Source organism: Leishmania martiniquensis, chromosome 26 (assembly GCF_017916325.1).
Source record: "Leishmania martiniquensis isolate LSCM1 chromosome 26, whole genome shotgun sequence".
Lineage (NCBI taxonomy): Eukaryota > Euglenozoa > Kinetoplastea > Trypanosomatida > Trypanosomatidae > Leishmania > Leishmania martiniquensis.
The window spans coordinates 72,497-87,314 of NC_090161.1; the positions used below are offsets into that span (position 1 = coordinate 72,497).

Below are 14,818 nucleotides of genomic sequence, written 5' to 3' on the forward strand. Positions count from 1 at the left end.
ATAGCGTGCAGCGAGCATATATATGTGTTTGTGTCTGTGTGGGCATGTGTCGGAGACGTCTCCAGACGGCATGCATTCGGCGTCACACAAAAAAGCCCTATGCACATATGTTGACTGTCCTCGCGCGGCACCTACGTAGGGCAGTCCCTCAGGGACACTCCCACGAGCGTTCACAGAGCGAGAAGAGAGAGGCAAAGATGAGGTGAAGAGGCCGGGGAAGGGCGTTCGACGACAGAACCCTTGGAGGTGGTGTGCGCAGCGATAGCGAAAAGCACCCGCCGTCTTCCCCCCGCTGTCTGCCCCTCACTCGGCTACACAAACCGACGGAGCGGTGCAGAGAGACTTTCATTCCTTCATGCTGTTCTTTTAAGCGTCAGTTTGCGTACTCGTGGCTCAGCCACGGCACACGCAGGCTCGAGACAGGGCGTTAGCCGGTCATCGCAGGAGCAGCACCGCCACGGCCAAGGGAAACGGTGCGCAAGAGTGCCAGCATGTCACGGCCGTGCTGCTGAATTACGGCGTCGTGCAAGTCTACCATCGCCGCCTCGTTGATGGAGGGTGCCGAGACGTTTGCATGGCTTGACGTGAGAGGTCGCCCACGATAGGAAGCCATGGCAGACGCGAGCGATTGAAGGGTGCCGATATCCACCTCCGACAGCACGAGCAGGTTGGCGCCGGAGGGCTTGCAGAGTGCCGCGACCACTTTGCCCAACGCCGCAGCACACGCAGCCTTCGCCATCTCATGGGGTGAAAGGCGAAACACATCGCGGCACAGGTCGAAGATCGCGGAAACAGGCACACGTGGATACATGGCCAACGCGTACGAGCCGATAAAGTGCAAGGCCGCCACCTGCACAAGCGCGTCTTGCGTGCTGTGGCAAAGAGCAACGAGAACATCATAGAGGGATGTGTGATGCCTGCGCCGATACGAGTCGTCGAGGTTGCGCAGGGTGCGGTCATCTTCGTCGTAGTCTGTCCACGACAGGAGGATGTCGAGCACACGCACGCGCAGTCGACAGCGTCTCGATACCGCGGCAGCCTCCGTGACGGCTTTGCCGCCCGTAGACGAGGCCAGCCAGGGCGGCAGATGGTCCTCTGCAAGCACGGACCACAACAGGTCCGCCATGTATGACGAATCCTTCGAGTCGAAGCGGTACATGCCAAGCCATGTCACGCAGTGAACGGCGCGCAGCGCAGCGCCGACGTCATCCGTCTCGAACAGCACACGTACGAGGAGGACCAAGAGGGTCTGGGTCGTAGTGTATAGGGCGTGGGGATTGGTGACATCCACGATCACATCGTCCACGCGGCGAGCAAGCGTCGCAAGCAATACGGCGACGTCGACAGCAGAGCGGGTGTCCAGTGCGGCCCGAAGTTTCTCAGCCAGCTGATACCACTCCACACGAACGACAGTAATCACCTCGCTCTGTCTGTGACTTTGGTCGTGCGACAGCTGCTCCTCCAACTCTAACGACGCCAGGCGCTCTTCGATACGCTCGAGGCAGGTTTCGAGTGCTTGCCGAACACGGACAGTGAGAGACAACAGCGCGTCGTCACCGGTAACCATGGAGGCCCATGCCTCGGTACCCTCAGCAGGCGTATCCGACAGCGTCAGCGACGCCAGGATGGTGCGGCTGCACTGTTTCAGGCGCGACAGCCTAAGTCGCCTTTCCGCGACCGAGTCGCCTGCGCCGAGGTGCACCTCGATGCATCCCGCTGAGAGCATATTCTCCATGAGTCCCAGAGCCCATCGGTAAAGGGCACCGGAGAGCCTCAGAATGCGGCCAAGCAGCTCCAGTGTAGAGGCAAGGGACGCGCTATACGAACCAAAGAGGGCCTCTGGCGCCGCCTCGAATGAAAGGCGCTCCAGCACGGCAACCAGCGGGGCGGTGTCGGCCTCCACTGGCGGTGCACTGATGAGCGATGGCGTTGCCACCGACAGGCACGTCATCTCCGTCAGCCGTGGCGCCGGGGGCAGAGCCAGGTGGTCCACGCCAGAAGCAAACAACTCCAGGAGACATGTCTCCACGGCGGCATCCACACATGCATGCACGAAGCCGGGAGTGGTGGCCGCGACATCCAGCAGCAACCACTCCAGCCCAGCGGCAAGACGCTCACGCCGGCACACGTCTCTCGTATAGCGCAGATGCGGCTGCAGCAGAGTTCCTGGTAGGTAGCAGTGTGGACGTGCTTCGCCGCACGCCATCACCAAGGCGCGCCCACACACATCGTAGATAGACGGGTTAGATAGCATCTCCGTCAAGAGGATGCGCAGCGACGCGGGTAACAACGGCGAAACAAAGCGCACCGCGTCGCTTTCGCCGAGAAGTCTTCCAGAGAAGAGCGCGCAGAGGCTAAGGAGCCCGGCAGCGGTGGCAGACAGCACCAGTGCCGCGGCATCAGTGCCAGCGCCCAATGAAACCCCTTTGAGGAGTGTGCTGAGACGAGCGAGAGCGGCAATGACATCTTTCTCTTCGACAAGGGTGTCGCTACGAAGGGACAGGCAACCGAAACCGGGAGAGAGCACGTACTTGTTCGTGTAGAAGAACTGTCGATAGAAGCGAGGAAAGTCGTGGCTACTGCGAGGCGGGAGTCGTACAAGGGCATTGATCAGCTTTGTGAGGCCGAGGTGCAGGCGCTGCTCTACTGTTTCGGCGGGCAGCCGGAGATTCGCGGCACCAACCAGCGACAGGAAACGCGGCTGCGCAGTAGCAGCGGCACCCGCTGATGTTGACGGGGCGCCTGCAGTGGCGCCAGCGTGCTCCTGGAGAAGCGCAAGCAAGTGTGGGGCGAGCAGTCGAGCATGCTCCTCAGCTGACAAGGCCGTCGCCACGCGTACCACGATAACTGTCTCAGCGCCGTCCTCCTTCCCTGACACCGATGAGAGGTTTCGGTGGCCAACAGGCTCGCCTGGTTGCTGCTGCCGCCACCACAGCCTGGAGACTGGCGATGTAAGCAACTGCACCAACAAGTGCGCTGCTTCGCCTGTCATGTCCGCCTCTACTTTGTCGTTCAGCAGAAGGATGCGAAGCAGCGCCCGCACCCCGTTCGGCCGAGTGAGTACGAGGCCCGTCAATGTGCCCCTGAGGAGTTGCTTGCGACTGGCGAACCGCTTTTGCGCAAACAAGTCCGCGGCGATGTGATTCTCCGCCACAGGTGAAGGCTCTGTCGCCCCTGGTTGGTCGGCAGTGGCTGACAGCGTCGACCCCGTCACCGACAGTGGGCCCGGCAAGCCTGGGTCAAGCAACGGGTAAAGCGCCTGCAGTATAACGTGCAAGGGAAGAGTTGCGGGAGACCAGCATGTGTAGAGGAAGACAAGCCCGCAAAATCGACGTTGCTCTGCACTGACGTAGAAGTTGGACGCATTGGAGTCGTTAACCGCCGCCTCGCACGCAGGCGGCGTCGGCGGGACAATGTAGGTCGTAGGCAGCGACGCCGGATCCAGCAGGTACAAACACGCCGCCAGGACGTCCTGCGTGTACGTTGTCAGAACAAACCACATCTCCGGCGAAGCAGCCGTGCGCTCATCCGGCAAAGGTGCTGCGCCGGCGCCCGGGGGCAGGCTGGATGGGATGTGCGCCTTAGAGTAGTAGAAGGGCAGATAGAAGTCTCTGTAGAGCCGGTAGAGGGAGACGTACACGATCATCTCCGTCTGCGGACTATCCGCGAGTAGAGCGCAGCGCAGGTGTTCGCGGAGTTGGAGCACGCCCTCGTGCAAGTGGCGCAAATAAACGACCGAGAGTTGGTCGGCGTGCGCATTAGAAGCGCTCGTGTCCATCTCCCGATTGCACCGCGCCGATCAGCCGCAAGACTCCTCTCAAGCATTGAAAAAAAAAAGGACATGGAAACGACCAATAGGACAGGGAGGACAAGCAGAGGCGGATGTGGCAGGCGAAGGGAAGAATGGAGGTGCTACAGGCGTGCCTCTGCGCAGCACAGCTCAAGTCGAAGGTGCAAGAGAGCCGCGTCGGCGCCTCATGTGGCCACGTAAATGATGACGGGAGGGATGCAGACGGTGTCGGCAACTCGACGAAGAGAAGGCGAAGGCGCGCACTGGAGACGACCTTCAGAGAAAGCGCACGACGTCTGCGAAAAAAAAAGAAAAAAGAGAGCGGAGAATACCTCTCTTGCTCCCTGTGACAGTTGTGTGTGTGAGCTCAGACTCAGGCCGCGCGGAGAGCGCACACCCGCATATATCAGCACCATGTCCCCCTCAGCCCGTACCTTGGCGGCAACGTTCCTCCTCCTCACGCAGCTCCACTAAATCCTCAGGCCATACCTTCGAAGTGAGCTCGCAGACACCGGTTGTGCAGAGGCGCGTGAGGTTCGCCTTCGCGCTCACCTGCAGCGCGCAGAGATCGTCAAAGCGGTCCTCCTCGATGAACATCGTACCCAGCGCCTTCCAGTAAGGGTAGCTTTTCTGTCGGAGCGAAAGCTGACCATGCTCACCAGCTAGTCGACGCGCCTCAACGACGTACGGCACCATCTTGTCCGTTACGAGCAGCTGCACAGAGGTTACCATATCTTTGTAAACACGAGGAATGCCCACCAAAGGCACCAGTGACGGGTTCGCTGGCTCCCGCCGGAGCAGGTAGGCAAGGATGCCGTCTTCCTCCTCCCAGTTGGTGGCCAAGAAGCTGCGCGTAAAGGCGTCGAAGCCCGTGGTGGAGAACATGACGAGTGAGCACAGTTCTAAAAGCTCCCCAAGGCACTGCAGAGGAAAGATGAGGGATGCGCACAGGAACGTGCAAACGCGGGAGCGCCGCAACCGAGAAGAATGGTGCCCTGAGGATGCCGCCTTTTTCGCTAGCTCGTCCATCACCGTCTTCAGCTTTCGGCGTCGCCGCTGCCAGTGCGGGCTGTCGGCGCCGAAGGCGCCGTGGGCGAAGCAGTGCTCGCCCAGTTCCGGCGCCTCACCCATCAGCAAGGGGAGTAGGAGCTTCACCACAACCGTGTGCATGGGTGGCACTCCGCCCAGCTCACGACTATGTACTTTGTCCAGTTTACGCACCACACCTAACGCGAGGTGCGTGACGGCGCTGCTCCGTGCGTAGTTGGGGAAGAGAGCTTTACCGCCGCTGCGGTATACATCCGCCAGCAAGTACCAGTCGCACTCATCCAATTCATCGAGTTTACTCAACGCCTGGTCGCGCCACTGCGCGCTTGCTGCGTACCAGCCAACCAGTGACGTCATCTCCCGCGCGGCGACGCGGGTTTCCTCGAACGCGCGTTTGTGCACCGCCAGCAGCTCGCGCAGCTTCAGCAGCTGTTGCCGCATCGACTCGGATGTGACGCGCTGGTCGTACAAGGCGCTGAAGAGGCCATCGTTTCGGTCGAGCAAGTCCCACAGAAGAAGGCGCGCATACGGGGAAAGACCTTTGAGGGAGCCGTACGCGTCCAGGTGCGTTGTCAGCACCACGTACGCGCGGTGCAGCAGCTCTTCATCTACCATAAAGTCATCCGCCGCGAAGGAAGCCGCCTTCTTTGGGAGGGAGAAGATGCGGTACTCGTCCAGGACTGCTTTGCGCCTCTTCGGCTCCGAAAGCTGCACCACCGTGTTAACCTCCGTATGAGAGTGAAATCGGGGCAGCACCACCTCGAACCCCACGCGCTTGCGTGAGTGCTCCTCTTCAGAGCGCTTGTCACCCTCGCAGCGCACCGGCAACGGCATCACCAGCGACGCCCGCTCACTGTACGAGTAACCCTGCACGTCCTCCTCGAGGAGCAGCTCAGCCAAGTAGCCTGCAAGCGGGCCAAACTCGGCCTCAGGAAAGCCCTGCTCCTCTAGGAAGCGCTGCAGAGAGCGGCAGAGCACCACAGCCCCACCGTCTGCGGCGTCCCTCACACACCCCTGCAGCGATGTGAGGAAGGAATCCCTATATACTTTGAATCTGCTGGCAGCGTGCATGCGCTCCTCCTCTGTGAGGTGGCGCTCCGCCACTGTCCAAATGACCCCCACGGAGGACGCGAAACTCGCCAGGATCGCAGGCCGCGCCTCAGGTGCCGCCTTGACGAGTGTCAGGCAGGTGCTGTGAATCTCGTGCATGAGGCGGTAGAACAGCACGATGCTCACATTGTTCCACAGAAAGCCGCCGAAGTCAGCAGTTCCCTCCGACTGGTGCGAGGACGGCGACCGTGACGGGGTCGTCGGTGTGCTAGCGAGGACGGTGGTGATAGCCAATGCTCCATCGTCGGCCGCCGTTACCGCGGCGCTGCCTCGATCACGTTTGCGCGACATGACGTCAAGCAGAGGGCGTTCCGCTGCCGCGCCGTTAGGTCGGCTATGCCTTTCGGTAACGAGCGGTATGCTGTCACTTTCTAAAGTAAGCAGCACACACCAAAAAATGAGAGCAGAGACGCAAGTAGGAAGAGCTTGCTGTACGGTGTCCGGTAGAATCAAGCGCGCTCCCGCGCACCAGACGGCAGTATTGGCACTTAATGCTGTGGTGTCTTTCCTCCTCTATTCAACGTCCGCCACATCGTGGCTGGCGTGTGGCAGGCGTCCAATGACGAGGTGGGGAGATGAATCATTCGCGTTGAAAGAGTGGGGTCGAAAGAGCTGCGAAAAAAAAAAAAGAAATGGAGCGCGTCATCGGCATCCCTCGCCTTCTTTTGCACAAAACGGTGTGCAGGTGAGGGCGCGGCTACTGAAGGAGGACTTTGCCCCTCCTCTTCCTCCTCCCTCACCCTCCTCTCCCCATCGCGTGCGGCCCCCGTGCCTGTGGCAGCCGCTGACGTGCACGCTTGCATCTGAAAGCGACACGTCTTCATTAGCGGGAGCGGAAGTGGATCGGGGCTGGAGCGGCCACAAAGTGTGGGCGCACGTCGGCGAGTGTTTTGTTTCCGCGAGCGCGACGTTATTGCCCCTTAGCAGTTACGCAAACATGGAAGGCGCGACAGCGACGAGAGCCGCGACGGTGCACAATCCCGCACGCCCGCTCCAGGCGCCGGCGGCTGTGGTGCCGTGTGGATAGGGAAGGGGGAGCCGAGCGAGGAGGAAAGCAGGCAGCAGCGGCGGCGGTGGCTGGATCCGGGAGTGCGCTGACTTCACCCTCTTTTCCGGCACCGCCAAGGACGCTCCCCTCCCTCCGGTGTCCCGGACTGCCGCATATCTGACATTCGGCGAAACCGCCACACACGCGTACGAAAAGAGCAACGGCAACGAAGACGACGGCGACGGAGAGGGGCTCAGATGTAATCGGGATTGGAGTCCTTCACCTCCTGTACGAGCCGCAGGGGCACACCGCGGAAGTCGAACTCCTCCGTGATGGCGTTCTTCAGCATTTCTTGAAGTGCCTTTGGCAGCTGACTCTCCTCCCTCTTTGTCTGCAGCTGCAAAGGAAGGTTGGGGGGACGAGTGCTGATCTGCGTGATGCGCCCAATCCGTGCCACGTGGTACGGAATGACCACAGACTTTTCCAGCTTGCGCCAGAACCTAGTCAGCTCCGAGCGCCGCACGCGCCTGTTCCACGTGTCGTACAGCGCCAGCACCTGATCCATGAGTAGGGTAAGGTTCATACCAGTGTGCGCGGAGACCACCACCGCGTTGCTGTACTTGACTTCCTGCACTTGCCGCTTGATCTTGAAGTCGATAGCCTCAGCGGTGGCGCTTTGGTCCAGAACCGCGTCCCACTTGTTCGCGCACAGCACGAACGGGCGGCCCTCTTGCGCCACTTTGTGCAAGATGGACATATCGTACTTGTTCGGGTGGCCCTCCGTGGCGTCGAACACCACAATGACGACGTGCGCGTATCGAATCTCCTTCAGCGAGAGCTCGTGGATGCGGCTGAGAAACTCGCGATCTGTGCGGTACCGCTGACGCGCCAGTCCAGCTGTGTCGATGAGCTTCAGCTTCTTGCCCTTATACGTGCAGGCGATTTCGATGGGATCACGGGTAGTGTTAGTCTCCTCAGCGGCGCGGTTCCGCTCGTAGCCAAGAAGGCGGTTCACAAGGCTCGTCTTGCCGCTGTTTGTGCGACCAACGATGGCCACGCGGATGTACCGGTCGGTGCAATTGCGATATCGAATTTCTTCCATGGCCGCCTCGTCGCCGCTCATGGCGAGCTCCTCCATGTCCCAGTCGTTCTCCACTTTGCGCATGGCGTGGATGTGGTAGAGCGGCTCGAGCACGGCGGACAGCATATCAAGCCCCTCCCGCTGGCGCGCGGAGAACGGGACAGCGTTGCCGAGGCCGAGGCCGTTGTAGACATCCAGCACGAGCGCCTCCTCCTCCTCCGGCACAAGGTCCATCTTGTTCACCAGCAGGCATGTTGGCATCTTCTTGGCGGCCAGGTATTGGATCAGGTCATGCTCCTCCGCAGTCACGTCTTCGTCCACGGCGGTCACAAAGATCGCAGCGTCGGCGGTCTCCACGGTGCGGAAGGCCTCCTCGACCAGCTTGCCACCAACCAGACCAGGGGTGTCGATAACGGTGAAGTGCAGGTCGTCCAGCACCGCGTGCGCCTCTACGCAGTCGCGCGTGATGCCGTTGAAGTTCTTTACGACGTTTTTCTTCGCCGGCATCGTTGGATCTTGGCAGAGCAGATTGAACAGAGACGACTTGCCGCTGTTCATACGGCCGACAATGGCAACGCGAAGGCGTTGATCGCCCAGCGTCTTGACCACCGGCGTCCAGCCGGCAACGCGCCGACGCTGCTCATCGGTGCGCTCGGAGACCTCCATGGCGGGGGAAATATCATTCAGTCGGCTGCCGGACCTCTTCACCTCCTCGCGCCAGTTGAAGTGCAAGCCGTCTCGGATTTGCTTACGCCGCGGCAGCGCATTCGCAAAGGCATTCGATCCCTTAGTCGTCGCCGACACCGTTGGTGCAGCGACGGAGGTCGTGGTCAATGGCGCGCGAGGACCGTTAGTTGACGCGAAGCCTCGACAGGCGCAGACGAGAGATGTGGAGGCCGACGCGACGGCAGTGCCCGAGCCCAATGGCAAGCGGTACGCCGACAAAACGTCCCGTGCCGCATGGGCAGCGAAAGACATGAAGCGTGCTAGGCGCATGCCAACAGGGTGGAGCGGCTGCGTTAAGTAGTGAGCGTGTTCTCGTGCGTGTGTCTCTGCCCAGCAGCAAAGGCCCCCCCTCTGGACTGAGGTCCGGGTGTGAAGCGGAGACGCCGACGTCGAGAGGGCGCAGGGCGCGATTTCCACGCCCACTCACTCAGAGAAAGAGAAGGCGTAAGGACGGCGATGTTGTTAGGGAGATGTCAGGTCACACACGGGTAGATGGCGCATTTCTGTACGGCGTGGGGGGGCCGCTCGGTGCACTAGCGCTCACGTACAGCGCAGTGGTTCCCGCACAGGTGACAACTCATCAGAGAGTCGACGAGTGTGTCGGGGAAAGCAGCTGAGATAAGAGGGAGTAAAAGAGAACGGCGGTGGAGACAGGCAAAGCAGCCAAGTCAACGCTGCAGTCTTCGTCCTCCTCACCCAATGCTCTCCTCCCCCCTTCTTTCCTGCCGGCGCCACTACCTCTTTTCAGTTTGGGCGGCAGTGTCGAGCAGGCCGACAGTACATCAGCAGTGGCCACTGCTGCCGCTGAGGCTTCTTTCATCCGCACGGGCGACATGACCTCCGGTCGCCCGCCGACTCCCTGCCGCAAACGCCCCGCAAAGCCGTGGGTGGCACCGCGAGGCACAATGAACAGAAAAGCGAAACGGAAAAAGAGGAGTCATCTGTACGACCCACAAAGGGACAGAGAGAAGCAGAGGCGCCTACACGCGTGTGTGATGGGAGGGCCACACCAGCGCAGTGGCGGAGAGCCGCCCTCTCCATCTCCGCCTCGCTCGCTCAGCAATGTCACTCTATTCGAGTGTGCATGTGTGTGTGTGTGTGGAAGGGGGGAAGAGCATCTTGCCCCCTCACGCTACGTCTCACTCAGGTAGTGCTTCAGCTTTGTCGTCAGCATCGCCTTGGTAGCCGCATTTTTGGACAATGGCACACAGGCTTCTAGTAGATACGTGGCCGAGTCCTTGTGGCCGGGTAAAGCGTCGAGGACGAGCTGAATGAGCTCTTCGTCGGGCGCCATCTTACACAGCTCGCGCCGCACTACTGTAACGATTGGACGTCCATCTGTCGAGTCGAAGCAGTTGGCCGCCAACATGGCCTTCACCGCTTCGCTGTCGACATGGTCGCACGCCGTCATGAAGAGCTCGTCGAGGTGCTCTGTCCGAATAGTGACAGGTGCGTCCGTCATGAGTTCGAAAAGCGAGCCGAGAGGGAGCACAGAAGAGTGCATGATAGCCGTGCTCACAAGGATGGCGAGCTGGTGGTCACTCGCGTGTTTGGCGAACTCCATCGTCGTCGCGGGGTCCCAGCAGCGCTCGACGAGGTCGACAAACATCATGTCATTCATGTTCTCCCCCACAAACTCGGGCTGCTGGAGGAGTTCCTTCATCCTCTCTGCATTGTTGCTGCACAGGCACTCGTGCAGCTTCGCCTCAAAAGACTGCCGCTGACCCATGGCGATGGTGACGCAGTTCAAAGAGTTCTCGACGTGCGTAGTGACGTATGGATATTTGGCAGCGTTCACTGTTCCCCTTCACCACTCATCGCCGTCCGCGCACCGACAGCCCTCGCCCACTGTGCGCTGCAGAGGGGAAATGTGAAGGGGAGGGCACACAGACGAGCACCAGCACCGTACCGATCTCGGGATGGCTCCGTATCTTCCGGACTATCACGTGGTGAGTGCAAAGGCGGCGAACACTGACACTCGTGTATGCGTGGAAGCGGCAGATTAGCTTTTCCTGTTGGGAAGGGGGGAGGGGCGGGGTGAGGGAAATGGGAGAGAGCGATTTCGCTGTGTGCGATGTGCACTCGGGAACGCGAAGAGAAGGGCCCGATAAGCCGGTGCCCGTCAGGAACAGAAGAGGCGAAAGACGCGGCAGAGGCTGCGTCGCAGAGAAAGCAGAGCGAGTCGTTGCATACACCACCCACAGGTTTCGGAATCCGCTGTGATGGGGGGGGCGCTCTCGGAAGCGCATGTCCGTGTCACTGCAAAACTGGACGAATGGGCACTTCCGTGTTACGTTAACCAACAGCGTGGCAAGAGGAGCAGCTTCAGGGGGGGTGAGGAGAGGAGCAAAGCCGCCTGAGAAGCGGAAGGACACGTCACACACTACTGCAGGCCTACAGCCTCAGCCTGGTGATATTCCTTCGTGGCGGCCTTCGCTCCACCGAGGCGTGGTGCCAGCACCATAGCGCATGCGTCAGGTACCGCTCCAGTGCGCATCTTTGGCTCACGCAGCGTTTTCGCTCCTCGTCAGTGTGGCCGTGGCGGCGGCAACGAAAAGGTGTATGAATGCCGAAGAGACGCCCAACGAAAGTCCGCACACCACATAAAACAAGGCAGTCACAGGCGCTTCATCCAGACCTATGCGCGCGCCTGCCCTCGCGCAAGTTGGGCAGTGCCTGAAAGCACGTTCACGGCTTGTGGGCAACTGAGCGCATCCGCAAAGAGGCCCTCAAGGCCGCCCACCATGTCACAGACTCACGGCACAGCGCGCCGTCCACCCTGCCACCCAGCGCACGCTGACCCTCTCACTGACGTTCAATACTCGGTGCTGCAGTAGTTGATGAGCACCCGCGATAGGAGCACCGGCAGATTCGCGATGATGGGGCCGTACTTGCCAGAGTTATCGTAGAGGTCGAACAACGGAGCGGCCACAAGCTCGACCCCTTCCTGTACCACGCTGAAGTACACCGTCGGCTCAAGGTGTACAAGGTGAATGGTGCGCACCTCCCGCACGCTGCTTGCGGCGATGTGCGCAGGTACGTACGGGTACATGAGCGGCGTGAAATGCGGTCGATACCACGTCGCCAGCGCCTCCCCGACCCGGAAACAGCTGCCCGCCTTGGTCGCGGTGTGTGTCACGCCAACATCGACGACTGTGTCGGAGCTGCCGGTGTTCCCACCGGCGGGCGCCGCGGCGGGCGCCTTTGCCTCGTTCAGCAAGTGGCGGCCCAACTTGCGCAGTAGGCAGCTCTCTTCCGCTTCCCCACGACGACATCGACCGCCCGGCAGGCGATATGTCACCTCTGCATTCGTGTTGGACGGTGGTACGGTGCGCATGCCGTCCGCGTCACGAGTTCTCGCATTGATCTGCTTCATGAGGAGAACATGGGGATGGCGATGGAGATGGACCAGCAGTACGCCCTCGACGGAGTGAACGCACGACTCCTCCTCGCATCGCTTCTTCAAGCTTAGCAACTTCTCGATGGCGCTCTTGGGCCGTAGTGAAGCGGAGCTGTTGGACACGCCGCCGTGGGTGTGAGGGGCATCCGCAGAGGTCTGAGTGTAGTTTTCCACAGGGTAGACGTCCAACTTTGTCTTGAGGGACATTCGCGCACCTGTGCGGCGAGCTCACATATGCCTGCAGGCGTTTATATGAAAGACGTGCGGAGGCGCGCAGAGTAGAGGGGATAGGGCAGAGAGGGGGCACACAAGTGCAAACACAAGAGCGCCACAGTCGAGCAGGATCCGCACTAGAGTGTGTGCTTAATAAAGGACGTATGTGTGTGTGTGTGTGTTCGCGTGTAAAGGAGTGAAGCGTTTGGGTATTGTTGGGGGGGGGAAGTGTCGTTGCGAGAGTGGCGACTCAACGCCGGTGCGCACTTCGCTAGGCAGCAGTGCTTTGCCAAGTGACGGGCCGAACGACAAACAGCGGTGCCCTCGTCGTCGTTCGCTCACCCCTCCTGCGAAATGGAGAGGTATTGATGAGCAGAGAGCGAAGACACACTGCCCACAGTCGGGGGGAGGGGGGTGGCAGGGGTGTCACCGCTACACTGATACGGCAAGGAAAGCGGATATGCCGGATTTTCCACAAAAGGTTCTTCCCGTGGTGAGGCGCGCCGTTGCGCCATTCGGGTAGGACGAGCCGCACAGCAGACGAGAGGAGGAAAAACGCGGCGACAGACAGAGAGAGAAAGCGAGACCACTGGTGGCGCCACGTACAGCTCTGCAACCCTTTCACACGGTAAGCTGAGAGAGCGTGGTAAATGTCCCAGCAGCAGGTAAGGGGTGGATAGGCCGTAGCACGTGCGGCATCTAACACGGCCAACTCCCTAATCAGGTACACGCGCGCAACACTTCCCTATTCGCCGCGTTCCCTCGATTCGCACAGCCACGAGCACCCCATACACTCCCTCTTCCCATACCCTCAGTGGGCCCGCTCACTAAGCAGATAGCGGCCAATGTGGGCACCATCCCGGGCGGCCCACGCCGCATTGCACAACAAGCCTTCCACGCCCTGTTGAAATGTCCTTCGAGTGCGCGACTGCATTTCTGCAGGCAGCCCGTCAAAGAAACGACGCAGCGGTTCCACCAGAGTCTCGTCGCAGCCGTACTCCAACAGCTTCAGCATCCTCGCGAGCAGCAGCGGCGGCGCTTTCTGCGCCAGACGCGGCCACTTGTCGATGAGCTGCTCGGCAAAGAAGCGCTGCACCCCCGCCGATTCCGCCAAGCCATGCATCACCGTGAGCATGCCCTGACTACTCACCGCGTCCGACAAGAGGTATTCCATGACCTCCGGCACGTCCGTAGAGGGCTCCGCCACCGCCGCTAGCGCACCGAGGTATTGCGTCCGCTCCTCCGCATAGGCGGTTTTGGCAATGAGACCCTTCACCTCGTCCATCGCCACCATCCCGTTGGTGTTGATATGCACAGCGTACACGTGGCCGAGCATGTCGGTCGGAATAGCGCTTGTGGTGCGTTTTTCGTACAGGTCCCTGGCCGCCGCGACGGCCTCAGCATTGTTGCACGCGAGCAGTCGAGAGAAGATCAGAAGACGTACTTGTTGAGTTCGGTGGCTGTCTCCGTGGCGCGTCTGCAGCCCCAGTCGCTGTATTGCCGGTGTGTAGAGGCGATCGCAGAAGCTGTCAAGAGCGGCGCGCACCTCTCCTGAGCTGCTGGCAAGGATGCTGCGCAAACTCTTCTCGAACTGGGCCACCGCGCACCACACCGTGTAATCTTCCTCGCTGTGGTAGTGGGAGAGGAGCTCCATGGTCTGCACCGTGTCGCAGTAGCCGCCGCGTGCAAAGGCGCCATAGTCCGCGAGGAGGGAGTATCGGTCCGTGCCATTGATCATCTTCGCAGTGAGCGGGACGAGGAGCCTGTGCAGCGTCGTCTCCGTGTACAGCACACGGCAGAAGGCAATCTGGTCGCAGTTCACTTTCACCCAGAAGGCCCCCTCGAGCGGGATGGTCATGGTGCGCTCGGTGAGCACGATGGGCCGAGTATCGACCACGCCATCCGCGTTTTCGTACGCGTAGTACATCGGGATCTTCCACAGCGTCGCCTCCTCGACCGGCGTCACTCCTTCCACCATGAGGAAGCGTCGCTGCGTCAGTGCGAGTGTACCAGCTGCGGCATTGTGTGTGGCCTGCAGATATGGGCACCCCTGCACCTTTGTCCAGGTGTGAAGAACCTCTTTCAAGTTCGGCGCTGAGGGGCCGGAGAGGGCCTCCCAAAGCTGTAGCGACGTGGCGGCTGCGTATGCGTAGCGGGACAGGTAGTCCACCAACCCGCTCTGGAATCCCACCTCGCCAATGAACTTCGCTGTCATGCGCAGCACCATCGCTCCCTTCGAGTAGCTGATGGCATCAAAGATGCCGTCCACCTCTCGCACCTCCACCACCGGCAGCTCAATCGGGTGCGAGGAGTGCAGTGCGTCCAACTGGAAGGCGCGGTTGCCCTCGTCGTACACGAACTGCGCGTCCGCGAGCCACTCTGGAAAGATTTTGTGCACTGCCCACGTCGCCATGTAGGTGGCAAAGGACTCGTTCAGCCACAGGTCGGACCACCAAGCCATGG

At 60.7% G+C, this 14,818-nt stretch overlaps 6 protein-coding genes across 6 annotated transcripts; all 6 read right to left on the reverse strand.

Annotated features, from left to right (window-relative positions):
- Positions 1-427: 427 nt before the first annotated feature.
- Positions 428-3,778, reverse strand: LSCM1_04031 (uncharacterized protein; the record flags this gene model as incomplete). The annotated part of the gene is made up of 1 exon (XM_067321556.1): positions 428-3,778. The coding sequence occupies one exon, from the start codon at positions 3,776-3,778 to the stop codon at positions 428-430; it is 3,351 nt and encodes a 1,116-aa protein (XP_067177787.1).
- Positions 3,779-4,213: 435 nt separating this feature from the next.
- LSCM1_04032 (uncharacterized protein) lies at positions 4,214-6,238 on the reverse strand (the record flags this gene model as incomplete). Its single annotated transcript, XM_067321557.1, has 1 exon — positions 4,214-6,238. One exon carries the CDS (start codon positions 6,236-6,238, stop codon positions 4,214-4,216), a length of 2,025 nt encoding a protein of 674 aa, XP_067177788.1.
- Positions 6,239-7,188: 950 nt separating this feature from the next.
- Positions 7,189-9,012, reverse strand: LSCM1_04033 (uncharacterized protein; the record flags this gene model as incomplete). Its single annotated transcript, XM_067321558.1, has 1 exon — positions 7,189-9,012. The coding sequence occupies one exon, from the start codon at positions 9,010-9,012 to the stop codon at positions 7,189-7,191; it is 1,824 nt and encodes a 607-aa protein (XP_067177789.1).
- An 862-nt stretch (positions 9,013-9,874) lies between these two features.
- Positions 9,875-10,471, reverse strand: LSCM1_04034 (uncharacterized protein; the record flags this gene model as incomplete). Its single annotated transcript, XM_067321559.1, has 1 exon — positions 9,875-10,471. One exon carries the CDS (start codon positions 10,469-10,471, stop codon positions 9,875-9,877), a length of 597 nt encoding a protein of 198 aa, XP_067177790.1.
- Positions 10,472-11,557: 1,086 nt separating this feature from the next.
- On the reverse strand, positions 11,558-12,349 carry LSCM1_04035 (uncharacterized protein; the record flags this gene model as incomplete). The annotated part of the gene is made up of 1 exon (XM_067321560.1): positions 11,558-12,349. The coding sequence occupies one exon, from the start codon at positions 12,347-12,349 to the stop codon at positions 11,558-11,560; it is 792 nt and encodes a 263-aa protein (XP_067177791.1).
- An 817-nt stretch (positions 12,350-13,166) lies between these two features.
- LSCM1_04036 (uncharacterized protein) lies at positions 13,167-14,816 on the reverse strand (the record flags this gene model as incomplete). The annotated part of the gene is made up of 1 exon (XM_067321561.1): positions 13,167-14,816. One exon carries the CDS (start codon positions 14,814-14,816, stop codon positions 13,167-13,169), a length of 1,650 nt encoding a protein of 549 aa, XP_067177792.1.
- Positions 14,817-14,818: the final 2 nt, after the last annotated feature.